Below are 22635 nucleotides of genomic sequence, written 5' to 3' on the forward strand. Positions count from 1 at the left end.
GTAAATGGGGAATGGTTATTTACCCTTTCAAATAACACTAGGATAGGGGACACACCATAAAACTAGCAACCAGCAGTTATGTGTTTAAATCTTTCTATTTCATTTTCATCCTTGGGAGTGAAATACAAGAAATAGACCAACCACTGGGGATCTGACGGATACTTGTGATCCAGTCTGGCCACTGTTGGGGAGAGGAGAGCATGCTGGGCTCGATGGACCTTGGTCTGACCCAGCATAGCACTTCTTATATTCTTACCAAATATTTTCACAATAGAAGTTAACTTCTTGGGTATGAGGAGCACAGCATGTAATGACATCTCATTTCCTTTCTGAAATTCGATTTTCTTCGCTTATTCTCTGTTTGGATTAAAAACAATCTCCTTAATTTTGGATTATTGTTTTCACTCTCATCTTGCAAATGAATAATGCTGCCTATTATCACTTCTCTAATAGTGTCCCATTGGTTATCACCATTGATTAAATATTCTTTCTTGGGATTTTTCTCCTGCTTCAGCTTTGCAGTTATTTATTCTCTTACTCCATATCTCAACTTCTGGGCTATATGTATCACATTTAACATTCCCTCCCTAGACCTGCATAGAAATAAATGTTAATAAATAAAAGCAAGAAAACAAATTAGGTGATGCCTTTTAATTGGACTAATTTAGTACAGTAAAAAAGGTATCATCTGATATATATATTTTTGCATTTATTTCTGTGCATTTAAGTGGACTAACATGGCAACCACTACTAAGTACTTACTACTCCCTAGTCCTATCATTTCCATCTGTTCTGAAGCATGACCTGCATAAATATACATATGGACTTCTTAAATACTATCCTAATTATAGCCTAGTCCCTTTTCTCCAAGGGAACATGCCAACTGAATTTAGCTTCCTCTGATATGATAAATATTCCATCATGCTTATGTGCTTTGTTGTTGTTCTTTGAACTCTCTCTCTGTCCCAACCCTTTCAGTACTGAGACAGCAAAAGTATTTTCCATATTCCAGATGAGGGTTTAACAAAGTTTTATACAGTAATAAAACCATCTGCTGCCACTAAATCACTCTTTTTCAGCATGCAGAGCTGCTTGATGTTTTATTGGAAAGCAAATGACACTATTTTGGTGTAAGTCATTTATTACCTATCTGGACATGTAAGTCTTTTTCTGAGGTGCATATCCCAAAAATATTTATTTATTTATTTATTTTTAATTTTTATAGACCGAAGTTCTTGTAGGAACTACAAATCAATCCGGTTTACATACAACTTTTAAATGCCCAAAAAGAGTAGTGGGCTTTACATAGAACAGTTGAACAATATTCTCTCCAAATTTATAAACAGAATGGTTACCAAATTTTTTTTAGGGGCTTATCCTTACATTTGACAGCAAATCGTCCCCTAGATTCATCATGCCGTGTAGGGATGTGAATCGTGTCCTCGATCGTCTTAACGATCGATTTCGGCTGGGAGGGGGAGGGAATCGTATTGTTGCCGTTTGGGGGGGTAAAATATCGTGAAAAATCGTGAAAAATCTAAAAATCTAAAAATCGCAAAACCGGCACATTAAAACCCCCTAAAACCCACCCCCGACCCTTTAAATTAAATCCCCCACCCTCCCGAACCCCCCCCCAAATGAGTTAAATAACCTGCGGGTCCAGCGGCGGTCCGGAACGGCAGCGGTCCGGAACGGGCTCCTGCTCCTGAATCTTGTTGTCTTCAGCCGGCGCCATTTTCCAAAATGGCGCCGAAAAATGGCGGCGGCCATAGACGAACACGATTGGACGGCAGGAGGTCCTTCCGGACCCCCGCTGGACTTTTGGCAAGTCTCGTGGGGGTCAGGAGGCCCCCCACAAGCTGGCCAAAAGTTCCTGGAGGTCCAGCGGGGGTCAGGGAGCGATTTCCCGCCGCGAATCGTTTTCGTACGGAAAATGGCGCCGGCAGGAGATCGACTGCAGGAGGTCGTTCAGCGAGGGTTCCGGCGCCTCGCTGAACGACCTCCTGCAGTCGATCTCCTGCCGGCGCCATTTTCCGTACGAAAACGATTTGCGGCGGGAAATCGCTCCCTGACCCCCGCTGGACCTCCAGGAACTTTTGGCCAGCTTGTGGGGGGCCTCCTGACCCCCACGAGACTTGCCAAAAGTCCAGCGGGGGTCCGGAAGGACCTCCTGCCGTCCAATCGTGTTCGTCTATGGCCGCCGCCATTTTTCGGCGCCATTTTGGAAAATGGCGCCGGCTGAAGACAACAAGATTCAGGAGCAGGAGCCCGTTCCAGACCGCTGCCGTTCCGGACCGCCGCTGGACCCGCAGGTTATTTAAGTCATTTGGGGGGGGTTCGGGAGGGTGGGGGATTTAATTTAAAGGGTCGGGGGTGGGTTTTAGGGGGTTTTAGTGTGCCGGCTCACGATTCTAACGATTTATAACGATAAATCGTTAGAATCTCTATTGTATTGTGTTCCATAACGGTTTAAGACGATATTAAAATTATCGGACGATAATTTTAATCGTCCTAAAACGATTCACATCCCTAATGCCGTGACGTATTTTCGCAGGAAGGGTCCTACTATCAAAGGGGGTATAGCCACTAGGGATGTGAATCGGGCTTCGGACGATTGAAAATATCGGACGATATTTTCAAAATCATCAGAAATCGGGGGCTCCCCCAAAACAATAGGAAAACCCCACGATATTGATCGTGGGGGTTCTCTTATCGTTTTGGGGGAGGGTGGGAAAAACGGCACACAAAAATAACCCCTAAACCCACCCCGACCCTTTAAAACTAATCCCTTAGCTTCCCCCACCCTCCCGAACCCCCCAAAAACGTTTTACAGGTACCTGGTGGTCCATTGGGGGTCCCGGGAGCGATCTCCCGCTCCCGGGCCGTCAGCTGCCACTAATCAAAATGGCGCCATCGTGTGCTCCTACCATGTGACAGGGGCTGACCAATGGCACCGGTAGCCCCTGTGACATAGTAAGGGCAAAGGGCCATCGGCACCATTTTGATTAGTGGCAGCCGACGGCCCGGAAGTGGGAGATTGCTCCAGGGACCCCCACTGGACCACCAGGTACCTGTAAAAAGATTTTTGGGGGGTCGGGAGGGTGGGGGAAGCTACGGTATTAGTTTTAAAGGGTCGGGTGGGTTTTTTGTTTATCGGCTCGGGCGCAGCTGATAAACAAAACCGCAATCGGGCCCAATGAAAAAAACCCCACATGTGAATCGGAACCGGAATCTGAACCAGTTCCGGTTCTGATTCATATCTCTAATAGCCACGATAGTGGGGCCCCTCCCCCAAAACGCATAGTGGCTGTTTGGTGTGTTCTTTTGTATCATGGCCAAACACCACGAAACAAAGGAACATGGCGAGCGGCCCTTTAATGCAAAGGTGGCCCCAACCTCATGGGACCACCATCATCTTAAAGGACTTCTGACCCCCCCCCCCCCAAAAAAAAAACCCTCATGGCCAAACCGGGAGGTTGAGTGGGTGTCATAGCTGACCCCTGTCTCAACCTGGGGCCACCGCATTGAGGCGGCCCTGACTCCCCTAAAAAGAGAAAAATAGGTCAAAGTATGAGCACAGCGGCTCCCTTCTCCCACTCAACAAACAATAATTATCAGGCCCTGGCACCCCTTCCCATACCCACTCCCCCCAAAGTGTCTACATCAAACCCCCATCCCTGGCCCTCCCAGTGACAAACCCCCCCCCACCCTCTGGCCCCCGGAGGCAAATCATCCACTCCCCAAAAAACAGCAGGACCCCCCCACCTTCCCTCCAGCCTGACCCCTCTATAGATCCAGTGTTGAGGCTGGATAAGAGGATGCACCTGGCCTGGGGCAAGGTCAGGTTGGCACCATTTTGGAAAATGGCACCAAACGCGTTGAGTGTGAGGGTGCACCCAGCCCCGACATGGGATTTATTTGAAGGTAAGGGGGTTCTGAGGGGGCTCTGGGGTGTGGGGGTTCCTGCTATTTGTTTTTTGGGGGGGGTTGCTTCTAGATGGCAGGGTAGTGGAAGGATGGATTTCTGGAGGGGGCAAGGGTGAGGGGTTTGATGCAGGCACTTCGGGGCGGGGTGGGTATGGGAAGGAGTGCTGGGGTCTGAAAATTACTGTTTGCTTGGGGGGAAGGGCGCCACCATTGCTGCGTGCACATACTTTGACCTATTCTCTTTTTGGAGGAGTCAGGGCTGCCTCAACCAGTTGCCTCATGTTGAGACAGTGGTCATCGCTGACCCCCGCTCAACCTCCCCTATTGGCTGAGTTTTTGAAAAACTTTTCTGCTGATTTCAATGAGTGGTGGGAGCCTCGGGACCTGTGTTAGGGTCCCGGGCCTCCCGCCACACACTAATGCTTTTCAATAAAGTGTTGATGTTTTATCTTGGCTGAACACCTTCTTGGTCAGTCACAATAAAATATTTGCATCAAATTGACTAGTAATGACATTCTTTGCATGCATTTGCATTATTCATGCCTGCAAATCGCATGTAAAGAAGGTCATTGTAATAGGGGAGGGTATCTGGGCAGGGAGATGCAAAATATTGCGCATTATGGGGGTAGATTTTTAAAGGTGCGCTTGCACGTCCACGTGCACTCGCTTCCTGGTATGCACACAGGGACGCGCCGATTTTATAACCTGCGCATACTGGCGGGCGCATGGTTATAAAATCCAGGGGCTGTGAGTACATGCGCGCCAGATTTTATAATCCATGCGCTCATGTGCGTGCAGGGGGGGGCCTAAATTTAGAAAGCTACGCGCAGCGACGAGATCGGGCCTCTCCAAGTTCCCTCCCAGTCTGCTCCAATTAAGGAGGGGACTGGGAGAGAACTTCCCTACTCCGCTACCCATACTCCCTCCCACTTCCTCTCTCCTCCCCACCCTCTAAATCCTGAAGCCTACCTTCAATTTTTTTTTTAATCTTTTTGCTTACTGCTCCGTTCGAGCAAAAGCAACTTCTGCGCGCCGGCCAACTGCCGGCGCATGCTTCCCCGACCCAGCAGCAAATGGCTGCTTTACCAGCCGCCTCCAGCCCCACCCCTCCCCACCCAGACCGCCCCCTTTACAGGCCCCGGCATTTAATTGCGTACCGGGGTTTATGCGCGTGGCTGGGCCCGTTTGATAATTCACCCGGCGCACATAAGACCTGGCCACGCACCAAACCCCGGGATTTACGCGTGCCGGGGTTTAAAAGTTTTACCCTTATATGTGATATAGTGTGCATTAGAGCCCTAATACAGCTTGATGAATCACCCGGCATATTTGCCACCTAAATTGCCCATTTCCCTAGTTTATTTAAATCCCCCTGCAGCTTTTCAATATCTATTGGATTATTTGCCATCACTGAATTTAGCATCCCATGCAAAATTTGTTACCTTTCCTCTTCCTGTGTAAGTTATTCATCCGGTAACATCAGAAAGAGGAGGGGATCCCACTGCATTCTATCAACTAACCAAGTACTTTCCAAGCCCTTTCTATATTTTTGGCCTATTTCCAGTTGTGCAGTTTTCTTTAATGCATCATGTGTGGCATTATGTTAAAGGTCTTTGCAAAAGTCAGTTGAATCTCTACTATTCTACTGCTTTTTTAGCTGTTAGCTCTGAAAAAAAAATGAATTTGCCTTATTTGACTTGGACTCTTTGCCCTAAACCCACATAGCACATCTACAATATCTTCAGTGCTCTGTAAATGTTTTGATAGGTTTCCCTTAATGGTAGAGTCTAATATTTGTCTAGTTAACTAATCTATAATTCCCCCACTAAGGGTGTACAAGGAAAAACATTTCATTTATTTTTTTGTTTGTTTCATTTCCCATTCGTTTCATTTTGTTTCTCCCTTTGTTTTGTTTGTTTCATTCTTTGCTATATTTTGCTTTGCAATGCACACTGTTTTTTTATGATGCATGTACTTTTGCAAATAGTGCATGATAAAATGTTTTAGCAAACACTATTTGCAAATATATGTACATAGTAAAAAAAAAGTACATGATAAAACGCTTTAGTGCACACTACAGCGACGTAAGCAAGAAAACAATATTTTGCTAATTTTCTGTCATATTGCAGATGGGAAACAATACAAAATGATATAACAAATGTCACTGATGTTTTCATGTTATTTTAAAACAACAGCAAATCCCTATTCCCCATGCCAGTCCTTTTCTCGGTTTTAGATATTTAGGCTCCTCTGCTTTCTTTGTTTTTATTTTGACCTATATGTATAATATAATATATACTACTTTTTTAAAACTACGTAAATGATTATGATTGATGATAATAACAATTGTGTTTTTGTTTAGTACATTTGTATTAGGTGCTAGACAAAGTTTAGGACTCAGTACGACAAAGACATTCAAACGCATAGAACTAAGGAGAGAAACCAGGCAAGAGTGAGCGTTCAGGGGGAAAGGAAAGCTGAGCTGCTTTGGATTGGCCCTAGGCCATGGAAAATAGGCACTTGTATAATGTGAGACTGGTAAGGAACGTGCAGAGCAGATGGAGGAAGGGAGCGGGTTTCACGGGAATGAGGCAGGCAGGGAGATGGAACAGTAGAGGTCTGAAGAAGAATGAGATGGACACACAGCGTGAAATTTTCCAAGGTATGCAGTCGTATGCCAAAGTTCAAAGCTGTGTCTAATGCTAGATAGGGGCAAGCAAGGGAAATACGTTCATTTCGTTTACTAATTGAAATGTTGAAGGAGTACTTCGTAGAAATTTTGAAATACCCCTGGGGAGGCTTTTCCACCAAACTCAAGGCTCTGTTATGTACCCTCTTACAATTGAAGGGCGGGGGTGGGAAAGTCCTCAAGATCTCCTGTCGTCTCCCAGTGGATAGTTTGGAACTGACTCACTGCATTGTTAGAGTCCTCTTCAGAAGTGACTTCACGAGCTACTTTGCTGGTTATATTTGCGTTAGAGCTGAACAGAGACTGGGCGCTGAGGTTCTTTTATTGTAATAAGGATTGCATGTTTTATGGTGACAAGCTCGGGGTTTCCCTGACCTTACTAAGGAGACCCTAGCTAAGTGCAGATTCCTCTTGAATCTTTGGCAGCACTTGTTATCCTTGGGCAGGTTTTTTTTGTAAAATTTCCTGCAAGATGTGTTGTTCAAATTGAGGGTAATGGCTTTTCCTTCTATGATCCTGATCAGTTAAGGACGTTTGTGGAATAGAGGGAAACATCTCTTAATACCCCGCCTCGATGGTTGGGAGTGTAGTCTTCATTTTTGCCTTTTCCTACATTGTGGCCAAGTACTTTTCTCTGTTACCTTTTACTTCTTGTTTTGATCAGGTTCCTCCCCTTTTTTGGACTTTAATTTCCTTTAGGTTAATTATATATTATTTCCTTTGTTAAGATGCATTAATGTGATTGATATTCGTTCTCTGGATATATTTCTTCTCTAAGGTATGTAACTCCACCTCAGGAAGTCTGTCACACTCTGATGGCGCCATAAACCTATTTGTAGTTCTTTGAGACACCTGATTAGCTTTTCCTTTTGACTCTTTCCCCAGGAAGTCTTTTTATGGGGGGAAATATTTACTTTCTGAGCCCAAGTGCTAGGGGTGACTGACTCCTTATTGTTGTCCCTGGGAGAGGGGTAACTTTCTTCACTGTGTGTGCTGTGGGCCCAAAGAGCCACACTGGACTCACTGGGTTATAGTCCAAATTAAAGTCCTAACTATTTAATACTGATGAATAATGGCACGTTAAATATAATTCCAGCACCACAGGCTTCCTTGTTTTCTTTACAGCCCTTTTCCTCTATCTGTGCAGGAATATCTTATACCAGGGTCAAAGAAATTTGTAGCCTCCAGGGATTGGATAACAGAGTTCCCAGGTGGGCAGAGTATCCCTTAGTTGGGAGGGAGACCCCTTCCAGACTGGTAACAATGTAAAAATCCCTGACTCTGCACAGAGAGTTCAAATCTCTCTCTCCCCAGGGGGTGAAGACTCCGGATGGGTGTCCTCCGTGATCTTTATAATTCTTTTTATCATGCTTAGCAGATCTTCAGGATCTTTTATATTCTTTCTCAGTTCAGTCTCTCCTCTGGATCCCGGATGGGAGGGATCCCTGGATGCAGGTGACTTACCCTGCCCCAATGTCCTTTTCCCTTTCAAACAAGATTAACACTGGAGTTCCTCCTTGCAGCAGCAGCTCACTGTCACCGCTGTCATCATTGAGAGTTTGGACGGCAGATCTTCCCTAACCTGCACAGCCCCAGAAACAAAGTTCCCTATTCCCTGAGTCCAGGTGGTGTACAGGCTTTCACAAGGCTCCTACCATGAAAACAACCCAGAGGGATGACCCAACCTGCTAGTGAATAGACCGGAAGCAAACGCATCTCCCACCCCCACCTCCGACCCTGGTAAGGATCCTCAGGCCCACAGCCGCCAGGGACGAGGGACCAGATGCTGGATTCCTTTCAAAGAGGTGAGGGGGCTGAGCCGCGGGTCTGCCGCAGCCGGCGCGCGTAACATTCTATAAATATTATTTTTTAAATATAGACAGCTAAATGTTTGGGAATCCATCTTTACAGATGCATACAATATGCTAATTATTATTTTTAGACTTTAACGTATGGCAGTAGGCATGTAAATGCAGATTTTAAACATCTAACTTCCATGCACAATTTTGAAAATGTAGCCTACAAGGAAGGTGATTTTATACCTGTGTGAGTTCAGGTGAAGTCTGTACATACCTATTACATGCAGACTTTACCCCAAATTTTCAAAGTGAACTTAGATTCATAAGTTGGTTTTGAAAATTAGCAGATAACTGGCTTGGTGTGCACACAAAATAAGTCACCCAAAGTTACACCTGCTCTACTGAGGGCATTAACTTGTATAGGTTAACTTATGTGCCAAATTCACAATTCACACCCCCCACCCCCAGAATGCTTCTCCCCAGTATGCATAAAAGCATGTGCACATCTGGGCTTTTATAACATGTACTTTTATAACAGCTATTTGCACGTATAAACCTGTGTCTTATGTGTGTAAGTGGCTTTGAAAATCTAGTCTAGTAGGCCAGGCAGAGAAAGAAGTGGACGAAGAAGGGAGCAGAAAGAGATGAGATGTGAAAACAAGTGAATCCAAGCAGTGGAAGGCAGAATCTGCAGTGATGAGAGGTTTGGGTAGAGCTCGTCCTAAAGCAAGCGCATGGGGAAGTAAGGAGAGCACTGAAGACTGACCTCTAAAAGACACTTCAGCTATGAAAGGGAAAAGAGGACGGGGTGTCATGCCAAGAGGCATGGAATTAGGGCAAGAAAGAAAGAAAGGCCAGAACCAACTAGGTCAAGTTCACACAGAGCAGAACAAAGAGACTCTTGGTAAGAAGTATTCGCAGCTGACAAATTCAAAAGAATAAATATGGACAATAGCCAAACATCCTTTGTAAAGCAAAGTTGAAAACAGAGCAGAGCTCAGCGTGGTTTATAGAAGCCTATGTTGGACTATGGTACTTGACTCCAAACATGCAACCACAGATTATATTTCAATAAATATGTCACCATTTTAATTAGGCTTTTCTAGCATGTATAAGGCATCTGAGGCCTAAAGGATTCAAATTCAGAATCTGGCAGCATCATGCAGAAATCTAATGAACTAGGCATTGGTGAGTGAGTTTGGAAGGCTGTTGGGTATGGTGGAGGAGGAAGATTGAAGTTAAACACAGCAGAACCAAAATTCCTTTTGAACCTGGTCTGGCTCCAATCAAAATCCCCATATTGCAATCTATTCTGAAGTTCATGAATTTTATTTTATTTTTTTCAGAAATGAAAGATCAAACTTTGATTCTGTCTCAGTTGGGAAGAATCTGTGAAGAACCAGATTTCCATCAGGTCAGTCTTGTTCGGGTCTGGCAAAGCAGGTCATTGTGACTGAACTGATCTGAACTGGAAGCAGACCCTACCGATGACCCTCAGTACACCCATCCCTCTTCCAGTGCCTGCCTTAAGAATAACACTCACCCAGCTCTTGGACGTCCTGCTGAACTGAAGTGATCTTCTCCTCATAATGGGACTGAGCTTTACTGATGTCATCAGTTATGGAATCAATCTTCTTAAAAACTGTATAAGCATGACAGGGGTGAATATGATAGAGTATAACAAATGTAAATATATATCTCAATATACACACATCACTATTCTTACAAATAAATAAAGCACATGAAATGAAAAAAGCATTGGAAACTATGACCAATCAACCTCAACACTCACACAGCCTGCCACATACATTCATCTCATAACACAATCCACTGGCAATGCTCAATGTTAAAACTCCATTCTCATACAAGAAAGCGTGAATAGGGGCTTCAATGTTACTCCTTCCTCAACATCTACCACCATCTCCACTAAAACGACGTTACTGTTGCAGTCTTCACTAGAGCACTGAAATCGGAGGCCACCTTTACAAGCGATTCCCGTCTTCAGTTGTATTCTTCTTAGGTAATTACAGTCTGAAACCGACTGCCGCTTCTTCTGAGAAATGCTGCAGACAATTCCCAAGGAAGAAGAAGGAGAAGCGACGGTCGGATACAGCAATCGGCCGCCTAGTGCGCCAACATTTCTGAGATGGCCAAATCCGACTGCCATTTCTTCTTTTTTTTCACCCCTTTTCAGCTTCAAAACATTTTCAGGGACCCCCCCACACACACACGCAAGCACTTCTCTTCAATTTTGCATGTCATAACAACAGAAATGAAGATACGCACTCCAGAATCATTCATAACGTATAAAACTTTGATCTAAACTGAATTATCTAGGGGCGGGGAAACAATTTCCAAAGCCTCATAATCGAAGGCTGAGGCCATTCCACCTTCCAATCCAGCTGCAAGGCGGAAAAGGCAGCACGTTCAAAAAAAGTTCCCGGCAGGCAAATCGGGATGACCTGGCAGCAAATCAGCACTGGGACCTGCAGACTTGGAATCTACTTTTCAAAAGGAAATTGCTGGCGGAGATTCCTTGTGAAAACTCAGGCTGGCAGGGGAAAGCATGGACTTTTCCTCCCCCAACTTAGCCCTGCTCCTTTCCTCCCCCTCGCAGGTAAAAGTCTGCATGCTCTTCACAGCACAGGTACTTTTGCATTCAGTGGCAGGGAAACTTACCCTTCCTGAAAATCGACCCCTTTTAGCCAGCTTTTATTTTATCCTTTATTTTCTTTTATGATTCTTACAAACATATACAGGAAATGATAGTCTCAAAATAATTTATATTTTAGAAAAATCAAAACAGCCTGCTTTTCAAAGGGAAGAAGGCTCCATGAATGTCTATGTGTCCCCCTAAATAATGTTTGTGTTTAATGTCATATCCAAACCTGGTTGTTGGAGAAGTCCATTAATGGCTATTAATCAATTTTACTTAGGGAATAGCCACTGCTATTAATTGCATCAGTAGCATGGGATCTTCTTAGTGTTTGGGTAATTGCCAGGGTCTTATGGCCTGGATTGGCCACTGTTGGAAACAGGATGCTGGGCTTGATGGACCCTTGGTCTGACCCAGTATGGCAATTTCTTATGTTCTTATGTTCCTCCCTCCTCCATGATCTTTGGAGGTCATCTTTCCCTCTCTACCTCTGACCAGCATGATTCCCGGGGATCCTTCTCTCCCCTGAAAGGCTGTCATCCATTCTCATTCCCCTTAACCACATCAATCATGGTTTCCTGATCCCCTCTTTATCCTCCATTTCTTCATTCCTGTCTCATTCCTTCTTCGCTCTGTCTTTCACTCATGCCGTCAACCCCAGTCCCATTTCCTCCTTTCTTCCTTTGAGCCATTCTATTCTCTATTTTGGTACAGATCTCCTCTCTCTCTCTCAAGCCAGTGACAGAGCATGTGGCAGTAGTAGGAAATGTTTCTCACCAATGTGATAATCCAGCTTTCCTCAGTGTACAGCAGAGGCTGAAAAGGTTCTGACAGCCACAGTCGGTCCCTGTCTTCTCCATATCCTCATGAAGTGTAGCAGTGGGATTTACAATTGGTGCCTTTATTCTCCGCCTCAGCTAAACATGCGGCAATATGCTTTGAGGCTTCTAATGGGTGTGAATGGTCCCTCTCTGTCCCTCCTCTTAATCTACAGCAATGTGGGGAGAGGTTTTCAGGATCATAATAGACTCAACTATCACGCTCCTAACTTGTGGCAGCAGCTCAGCTAATCATAAATAGCAGCAGCCCACTCATTTTCTCCCTAGCTAAACTTTCTTGTATCCCTTCTGGAGGACCCCCAGGGATGGTCTCGCGGACCTCATGGGTCCACGTACCCCAGGTTGGGAACCATTGATGTATGAAATTCTTGTAAGCTGCCCAGAACTTGGGATGGTATGGCCTAAAAATATTTAAAATAAAATAAATAAATAAGTTAACAAAACTAAATTGCAAGTTATTCGTCTAACTTACAAGTTATCCATCTAACTCCATGTTATCCAAGTTATCTATCTAACTCCAAGTTAGCCATCTAAATGTTTAGATTTGAATACTGATCTCAATGTGTATACATCTCAGGCCCAGCGCCACCAGGTGTGTAAACCGTGCAATTGCACATGGTGGTACATCCAGGGAGGCGGAGGCAAGAGCAGCAAGAGGCCCTGCTACCACTGGTGGACCCGATCCTAACAGCGGTGGAAGAAGCAAGATGCCAGTGCAGCTCCTGGTGGACTCTATTCCACTGGCAGCAGAAGAAGCAGGAAGCCCATGTGGCCACCAGTGGATCCCATCTCACCAGTGGCGGAAGAAGCAGAAGGCCCGTGCAGCCGCCAGTGGGCTCCATCCCACCAGTGGCAAAAGAAGGAGGAGGCCAGAGCAGCGAGAGGCCCTGCTACCACTGGTGGATCCAATCCTAACAGCGGTGGAAGAAGCAAGATGCCCATGCAGCTGCTGGTGGACTCTATCCCACTGGCGGCAGAAGAAGCAGGAAGCCCATGTGGCCACCAGTGGATCCCATCTCACCGGCGGCGGAAGAAGCAGGAGGCCCGTGCAGCCGCCAGTAGACTCCATCCCACCAGTGGCAAAAGAAGGAGGAGGCCAGAGCAGAAGACGAAGCCCATCCCGCAGCTCCTCCTCATGTGCTGGCCCTGGGGTAATTCAACACTCACGGTACTAGCACTTCCTGTGATGTCGATTTTAAAAGCAGCGCATGCGTACATGGATGTGCGATTTTAAAAAATGTGTGCGCCGCATGCGCATGTTATAAAATTTGATGGCCGTGCGCGCATGTGGAGCTGGCGTGCGCAGGGGGGGAATTTTCGAAAAAATATGTGCGGCGACGCAATCGGGCCTCCCCAGTTCCCTCCCAGTCCGCTCCAATTAAGGTGCTGTCCCAGCTCGCCCCTGCCCCATCCAGACTCTGCCCCCCCCCCAGCCCACCCCTTTGGAGAAGTCCGGCACTTCGGGCATCCAAATGACAGATGAAATTTAATGTGGACAAGTGCAAAGTGATGCATATAGGGATGATGCTGTAGTTTCACAATGTTAGGTTCCATATTAGGAGTTACCACCCAGGAAAAAGATCTAATTATCTTAGGAGATAATCCATTGAAATCATCAGCTTAGTGTGTTATGACATCATCACTGCCTGCCCGCTGAGAGTATTTAAACTCCAAGGCAGCAGTGCGAGGCTGGAAGTCTTATTGCGAGAGAATTGTCGCTCACCTGCAGGTCGGTTGGACCAGAGGACTGATTTTTGGAAGCCCCAGGAAAATCCTGTTTCAGCATCGCTCCTGCAACAACATCACTGCCTGCCCACAGAAAGTATTTAAACTCCAAGGCAGCGGTGTGCAGCCACTGGCGTGCTACCAAAAGCTGTGCGCCTAAGGGCCATGCCCCTTGGCAAGGATTTGGAAGGTCCTTTCTATCTACATCATTAGATGGGAAAGAAAAGAAAGGCTAGACTAACAATATCTACTCCTGCAGTCAGCATGGTGAAGGGAACTATGGATTTCCATCTAACCCGCAGGGTGAGTCAGATGTTGAGAGATTCTATTCCCGAAATTTTTTTTTCCAGGACTTCATCTGCTATTCCAGGCCAGCACCAGTTATCTCCTTCCTCTACTGAAACTGCTGGAGCTGTTTCTCCAGTGAATAAATCTCAACCAGAAGGGTTAAAACCACCTTGGTCAATGGTATGGTTTCTGCAAATATGCAGCCTGTTCAGACTGTGATTATTCTCAATGCTATTGATTTAGGCTCTCTCACTTCCAAGGTGGCCAAAGGGGCTAATGAAGTAGTTGAGCCTGAATATGTTACCTTAACCAGTGTGTGGTGAGCTATGACCAAGATGGAGAAACCCTTATCTCAATCAATAGCCCAATTTGGTAATTTCTCTATAGAGATTAGGGAAACACTTGAATAGTATGTAAGGCTTAGAGTCTACTACTTCTACTTTGAGTTCTCAAGTTCTATCTGCTCAATCTTATGGGCCTTCCCTTATTAAGGATTCCTTAATTATTCATAAACACCTTGAAGTTTTGGAAAATGCTATGAGGGTTAGGAATCTTCATTTTTAAAAATTCCCCAGTCTCTAGGTTGTAGAGAGTACATTGTTCAAATCTCATCTTTGTGCAACTTTCCTCACTTCAAATCACATCAAATCTTCACTGATGTGTACTGTGCTGTTTGTACCTCTGATTGTGCATGTAAAACTGTCCCCCAAAACCTAGACCACCACCAAAACCTCACCTCCAGTTACTAGATGTTGTGTGTGGCATGGGGCAGCAGAAAGCCATGCTGGCCCCAGCAGATGCTGAGGGAGACCCCTGACATACACAGACCTGGCTGCCTCTTCCACTTTGGGGAGCTCCGACACTGTTCTCCCCCATCAGAATGGCAGGCCACCAATGCCACATTAGTGCTAGGCATGCATGCACACTGATCCAACCCTTCATAAGGGGCTGGTGGCAGGAAACCAGGGCTATTACTGCCTGAAGGATTTATAAGGTCATGCCTGCAGTTGCTTCTCACCTCAACAATAGGTTGACTCCATTGGAATAGCAATTCACCTCTGCATGATCTTGGTTCCTGGTTACTGTTTCCTGCTACATGTCATTCCTGATTTCCATTTCCTGTTCCGGGTTCCTGTGGCAGTCTGATCTGAGTTCTTGTCTTTTTCGTGGTCAGTCTCCCCCCTCATCTCTCTTCAGCATCTTCTTCCTGCTTGTATGGCTCCTCGTCTTCCTCTTCAGATGGACTTCTGGCTTTCACTTTGGATTGGACCTTGATGCTGCTTGACTTCCACCTGCCTCTGACCACTGCCTGAACTTTTACACTGAGTGAACTCCGCTCACCTCTGACCTCCGCCTGAACCTGACCTTGATCATCAGCCGCCTGCCCTGACCACCACTGGGCTCCGACTACGCCTCTTACGGAGGCCCACTGTGCCTAAGTCCAGCTGAGCCTGGCACCCAAGGGCTCAATCTAAGGGGAACATGGGCAGGTATTGGAGACTCTGCTTCAGCCAGCTCCGCCTGCTGACAGTGGGGACCCTGCAGGTTGTGCCAACTCCCCCTCAGCCTAAGTGGCACGCCCACAACACGAAATCATTGGTATATAGATTAGAGAGGGTGTCCTATTTAGCTTATTGTATCAGTAACAATTTCCAAGTCTGCATTGTTCCTTTACTGTTCAGGTAACCTGCATACTCCTGGGATATCCAATTTTCTTTGAATAAAGATTTTTCTCTTTTAGCTGCCAGTGTTAAGCATTTCTTTTCAGCCCACAATACACAGTAAATATCCAAGCTAAAAAGTTTGTTGCAGATACCCCGTTCTATTCTGTAGCCATCACTGTATACCATTTCAGATTTGAGTATTTAGCATTTGAGGTAGTGAGGAAAAGAAATAGACAAGACAGACCATAAACTTCATTCATTAACACAATGACTTACTTACCTAATGAAGCAACTACTACAATAGCTATTACCATTAGCACAAAGAATGCATATAAGGCCTTCACTGATGTCTGCAGTGACAGATTCTTTTGACATCTTGTGCAGTTTGTTCTTGTCCTGCCTGAAAGGAAAGAAAATTTAATTCAATGCCTTTAATTTGTCACACTGTTATTGGAAATGAGCATGATGAAAAATATGAATCAAGGGAGGAAACAATATGGCCATGAGTCACAAGATGCTACTCTGCTGTACTCCATTGCTTTTACTATTTGTTCTCCTGTACTTGCTATGGCTCCAAAAAGGAAGGGGAAAATTTGGGTTTTTTCCTGCCAAACCCTCGTTGTTACCTGGTCAGCAGACGATTCTATCCTTTATGTCTTCTGGGGACCCTGTATTGCTCGGGGGGTGAGTTCTCTGTTGCAGTTGCTAGTGTGGAAGTGTCGGTGCTTCCTGGAGACGAGGTTTCCCTCAGCCCCCGAGAACTGATTCCTCCACCATCTGAATGACGCGTCCCCTCTGTTGCAGCTGCAGAGACGCCCACAGATTCATTAGTGCCTGCGTTCGAGCGGGCAGGAGCTGATGAGGTTACAGCATCTTCTGTTCCAGCTCAATTGTGTCTGCTAGCTGCGGTTGGTCCCGCTTATTTTCCTTCTTCTTCTGAAGGTGTTGTACCAGTAAGAGCATTGGGAAATTTGCATTTTTCAAAGATTTTGTCCTTATCTGTTCTTAAAGTAGACTCTGAGGTCTCCAAATTAGATCCTTTGGTGGACCAACATGAAAAGATTATTAATGAGCATTCATGACAACGTATTGCAGTTCAATAGAATATTGCTAAAATCCAGGGGGTTCAATCCATGTCCATTCGAGACAGTGGAATGTTATCTTGCAGGCTTGAATTGTTGGAGAATTTGTCTCGTCAACTCAACCTTAGGATTTTGAATTTTCCTAAGATTTTGGGTGAACTTCCTATGGTTACCGTAAAATACCTTAAAATCCTTCAGGTTTTGGGTATTGCATCTGAAGAATTTCCTTCTATTAACAAAATAGCTTTTCTTTCTTCATCTCCTCAAGCCTGTGCTGGTGCTCCTGGTGGATCTCAATTTCCTCCTCTGAACCTTACTGACTTTTTAGAACCATCTGGTCCAGAAATCATAGAAAGGGCCACTCTATTAGTATCTTTTGTGGTTGATACAGATTTATCCAAAGTGATGCGTTTATACTTCAAACATTTAAATTCTCCTTTCTATGGGCAGAATCTTAGAATTTTCCCAGATATTTCAAGGCTTACTCAGCAAAGACAAAAGAGTTTCTGAGCTCTCAGGAAAGATACCCTTGAGTTGAGGGCAAATTTTTTACTATGTTATCCTTGTAAATGTTTTGTGAAGTTCCCTTCTCAGACATTTGTCTTTTATGCACTTGAGCAGCTACAATCCTTTCTTAATGCTAGGAAGATGAATACGTCCTCAGCAGTTTTGACAGATTCACAGTGTTATATTAGGATCAATATAGAGATTATAGGGGTCCTGTACTTGTTATGGATTTTTCTGCATTGTTTTTCTTATAACTCCCTTATATTTCTATTTCCCCCTTACTCTGTTCTCTTCTTCTTTGGGAATAACATTATCTAAACCTCTCTTATATAAATAATTCGGGTTGAAGTATAAGTTAACTGGATGTTTAATTCATTGCATTGTTTTTGTTTTCTTTTATGGTTTTTTTCTCGTTATCCTCATGTTTCCATAACAAAGTTTTGTTTGTTTCTTTGTTTAAAATCTCTATAAATAAAAAGTTTAAAAAAATATGAAGCATGTAGAATTGTGCATGCTGGAGAGCAGAGAATAGGGAGGACATAATCTTTAAAATAGAGAAACAAGGCTGGACATTCTATTCAAGGAGCAGTCTCAGTTCTGAGATCAACTGAAATTATCTTGGCATTGAAAGGATTTGCTCAAATAGGAATCTGGCTCCAGAGAGAGAGCTTCCCACAAAAGCTCTAGCACTGGGGTCATTTCTCATTCATGTTACAGATCCCATGGGCTTTTTGCAAGAATAGGAACGCTAACCTTGATGACATGGCCAAATTTCTGCACTGGTTGACAGTCTGACCTGCTGAAATTCTCAAAACAGAAGGAACTTATTAACCTCAAAATATTTTGCCCTTTTGCTAAACAGTATTATCAATTCTTAAACCAACTCCTTTTTCTCAAACTACTATTATTACCACTAATTTCTTCAAAAATCACCTCATTGCACTTACCATTTTGTCTGTTTCTAAAGGATGGCATATCCTCTTCCTCTCCAATGAGCTCTTCTTCTGAAATACAAAATAAATCTGTTTCCCTTTATTGCCATCATCTTTATATCCATTCAGAGGTGCAGTGCATTGAACAAGTGGAACTGTTTGAAAGACGAGCTCTTCCAAATCCTCTAGGGATGTATAGGCTCAAGATTTTCATTTGTTTGTTTTTTTTGTTTTGGGAGGTGTTGTTTTCTTTCTATTTGTTTAATGATTTTTGTAGTTCAGTTCATTAACCAAACAAAAAAATATTATACCCCCCCCCCACACACACACACACACAAAAATCTAAAACAAAAAAAAGAACTAAAACAGGCCTCTTCAAGGCCTTCTGGCATCCTCCCACCTTAAGAAAAACAGCTGGTACCTCCACAACAACTCCCTTCCCACTCTGCCTAAGGAAGACTCAAGGCCTGGGATACCAGGCTGGGCTTAGCCTAGCCTAGTCACGACCTCTTCAGGACCCTCTAAACCCCTGCCTGCCCCACAGAAAAAATGCTAGAGCTCTAGAGGTCTCCACTCTCCATTTACCACTTTGTAAGTGTCCCCTTGGGACCATTCTACTATGTCCCTGAAGGTTGCCTCTATATACCTTTCTGTCTGCCTCAGCTAATCCAGGTCTTTTATTCCAGCCTCCAGAGATCAGACTCGTTCTCTGATAGCTAGGAGATTTTTGCTTTGGCTACACACATACAACCTCTCACCAACAGATAAATAATCATACATTTTTTTTTTTAATTATTTCTTTATTGATTTTTTCAATCTGATACAGAAACAAATAATATGATTACACTATTTAATTCATCCAACAAAATGAAGATTCCACAATTCTTCCCTATTATTTTTTATCATCAACTGAATAGTTACCCATTATCTTAAACATAAGCAGAGGCTCTGTAACAGGGAGCCATAATCCAAGACACCGTATATCATTACATTAATCACAGTTTAAGCTCTGAATATTTGTCTATTCACTAGAAAGTGGGGAGGAGGTGACTATTCTTCTTTGTTCAGTAAAATTTTTTAACTGATCGGGTAAGAAAAACACATATACATCTTGATCTTTTTTTAACACACATTTGCAAGGGAATCTCAAAGTATAAGAAAAACCCATAGAAATCACTTCCTGCCGGAAGGCCAGAAATTCTTTTCTTTTTTGCTGTGTAGCATATGATAAATCTGGAAATATTTTTACCAAATTTTCGCAAAAAGATATAGGGTAAAGAGAGAAATACTTTTTCATAACCTTATTAAGGTCTGTAAAATTCTGAAAAGTAACAAGTAATACCCCTCTATCTATTATTCTTTCAGAATTTTCTAAGAAATTGGTAAGATTACCTTGGAAAAGTAACTCCAATGTATTCACAGCCAAACTTCTCTTAGGCAGAAAATAACATAAACTTATAAGAGGAAATTCATCTACCGGAAATAATAAAACCTCTTGAAGAAATTGGTGTAGTGTTTCCATTGGGGCCTGGCCTACCACCCTAGGAAAATTAAGCATTCTTACATTTAAACGTTTAGAATTATTTTCATAGGTTTCCAGCCTTCTATACATATAATCTCTATCTTTAGCTACAACTGCTTTAAACTCCTGATTCATTTTATCTTTGTCTTCCAGCTTTTGGATTCTTTCCACAGATTTTTTAACCTCATCACGAATCTCCCTAACTTCCTGAGAGTTGTTCCCCGCAATACAATCTATCTTTCTTTCTAACCCTTTCATATTTGCATTCATTATAGTCATCAAGTCCCACAACAGTTCTAGTGTTACCACTTGAGGGCGTGTTATGGTCTCTATAACCTCACCTCTGGTTGCAGAATTTTCTCCAGTTGCGGATATCTGGGTTGGGCGAGCCTCCAGATCACCTGTTACCTCGCCACCAACACCTACCGCCGCTGGTGAGATCTACTCAGAGATCTCCAAGATTGACTTAGGCCCAATGGCAATTATCTGCTCTGTTGTATTCCCAGGGAAGGTTTCACTTCCTCTCTGCATTGGTGGTTTACCTAGGTTTGGACTCAGCGATGCCTCCTCTAATGTCCCAGTGCTTCCTCCCGTATTCACTGGGTCTGCAGTATCCTTGGTTGCCGGCGATTTCAGAGCTGCGTTAGTCATATATCGCACTATCTCCTGTTTAATCATACATTTTTTTATACCAACATTTGATCTGAGATATCACATTGGTTTACATTCAGGTACTATAGGTATTTCCCTGTCCCCAGAGGGCTTACAACCTAAGTTTTGTACCTGAGGCAATGGAGGGTAAAGTGACTTGCCCAAGGTCACAAGGAGCAACAGCAGGACTCAAACCCTGGTCTCCTGGTTCATAGTCCACTGCTCTAACCACTAGGCTATTCCTCCTCCTCCCACGTGACATATATGTGACACTTGGTGCAAAAGACTGGATAAACCCCCATCTTGCTGCTGGGCTTCTGTCTACGTCTTAAGTTAGTGAGTTGCTAAAGTCTTAAAGGTTAGTAAGGAGTAGGTATGTCTCAGTTTAAGAAATGTGAAATGTAATTAGGGATTTTAAATGTATTTGTTAGGTGTCTTTTAAAATCTATGAAGGTCCACATTCAGCACCACTTAGCCGACACCCTTTAAATAATCATTCACTGTCAGCAGCCGCCATTTAACCAGATACGTATTTATCCAGCTAAGTGATGGGTGGGGAATGGCATAATAGGATGGAGTTGAGTTAGCCAGATAAGTTACCTGGCAAACTCTGATAATCAGAGTTGGATGGATATATCGCCTGGCTAACTCTGATCACCCTGCCCTAAAGTTAGCTAGATAAACTTATTCAGCTAACTTTAGGATAACCAGATATATTCAATGGTACAGCTGCACTGTGAAGATATAGGGTAAGTTAGTCGGATAAGTTTATTCAACTAACTTACCGAGCTTTACAGCAGCTGAATATGGTCCTCATGGTTTTTAAATTTGATAATCAGGTGATCAATGTTAGTTAGTGAATGGCCAGCAGTAGGACTAAAAGTCATCAATCAAAACAGGATCAATTGAATACTATTTTAAGTGACTGACTTATTTTGAAGACTTTCTTCGTAGTGGGGGTGATAATTTATATATCAAAAAATTAGATGGGGATGGTAGTAACTAGTTGTTCAGGAAACAGTACTCTCACCTTTTCAGATCAAGTAAGTGACATTTGCAAACTCACAATTTAAACAGTGTCAAAGAAATACGATCTTTAACTGGCTCAGAGAATCAAACTGTATTTTCCCACAACACAAACAATTCTGACACTGGCAAACAAATACTAGCCTTAAAACTAGCAGACAATATAAACAGCCAGTAATATTTTAACCCTCCAAGAATTATATTTTTTATTTTGTCTCAAGATTTAAGCACTTCATCCCAACAAACCCAAAATTACCAGGAGCAGATGAAAATTCTGCTGTCAGCACTCCCTCTGGACTGAGGTTTACTCAGTTCTTACTTTTATATATATATATATTTGCTTAAAAGGCAATTTTTTCAAACAAAAATACTTCAAAAATAATCTCTTGTGAATGATTTACACTGCAAATAGATTTTAATTAGCCCTGTCAGCTAATCCCCCTTCCTGTTTTTTAAGGATACTTCTCCTTAACACCTGTTCAGATCAAATACTAATAACTAATTGTATAGAAACCAATACTTTCACCTTTTCAGATCAAGTAAGTGAGCTTTGCAAATTCATAGTTCAAACACTGGCAAAGAAATTCTATCTTTTACTAGCTCAGAGAATCAAAGTTTATTTTCCAAGACAGACAATTCTAACACTGGCATACAAATACTAATCTTAAAACTAAAAGACAATATAAACAGCAAGTAATAGTTCAACCTTCCAAGAATTATTATTGTTTTATTTTGTCTCAAAATTTAAGTGCTTCTTCCCAGCAAACCCAAACTTGCCACGAGCAGATGAAAGTTCTGTTGTCACCACTCCCCCTTGTCAGAACCAACCTCTATCTTTCCCTTGTATTAGCTGGCACCTAAAGGAGGCACTCAACTGTACCTGGCCCTAGATAAAGGGCCAGTTCTTCCTTGCACTGGTGAAATCAGCGCTTGCTGTCTCTCTAGCTACAGCTGCAGTTCTTGTGTCCATGGATTCATCTTCAGCTGTCTCTTTAGCTCCAGCTCCCATCTTTGCACTGGTGAAGTACAGCACCGGTGAATTCAGCACCACTGCCTATTTCGTTCCAGTTCTTGCTCCAGCTGCCAAGGAGATTACAAATGCCCATGACCTTGTTCCAGTTGCCTCAGAGACTGCAATTGACCCTGGTTTCACTCCAGCTCCAGACCCCAGGCCAAACTCTGTTCCTGACCCAGCTGGCAAAATCTGGCCCCATGCTTACTCTGGACTGCACAACTCCAGGTTGGGTCTTTGGGGGTGTTTGGAGTCCATCTATTGGAGTGGGGAGCATTCTGTCAGAATTGACAGGGCTTAAACTAGAGCTCTAGAA

The 22635-nt window shown here is 43.6% G+C and overlaps 1 protein-coding gene across 1 annotated transcript in view; it reads right to left on the reverse strand.

Annotated features, from left to right (window-relative positions):
* Positions 1 to 22635, reverse strand: part of SCARA3 (scavenger receptor class A member 3) — a 71286-nt gene that overhangs the window by 33428 nt on the left and 15223 nt on the right. Inside the window, exons 2-4 of the mRNA XM_029596231.1 lie at positions 18124 to 18180; positions 15868 to 15987; positions 9959 to 10057 (exon numbers count right to left, since the gene is read on the reverse strand). Of these exons, the coding sequence (XP_029452091.1) occupies positions 9959 to 10057; positions 15868 to 15987; positions 18124 to 18180 (276 nt within the window). The remainder of the gene's footprint in view (positions 1 to 9958; positions 10058 to 15867; positions 15988 to 18123; positions 18181 to 22635) is intronic.

The sequence above is a fragment of the Rhinatrema bivittatum genome, chromosome 3 (genome assembly GCF_901001135.1).
Source record: "Rhinatrema bivittatum chromosome 3, aRhiBiv1.1, whole genome shotgun sequence".
Taxonomy (NCBI): domain Eukaryota; kingdom Metazoa; phylum Chordata; class Amphibia; order Gymnophiona; family Rhinatrematidae; genus Rhinatrema; species Rhinatrema bivittatum.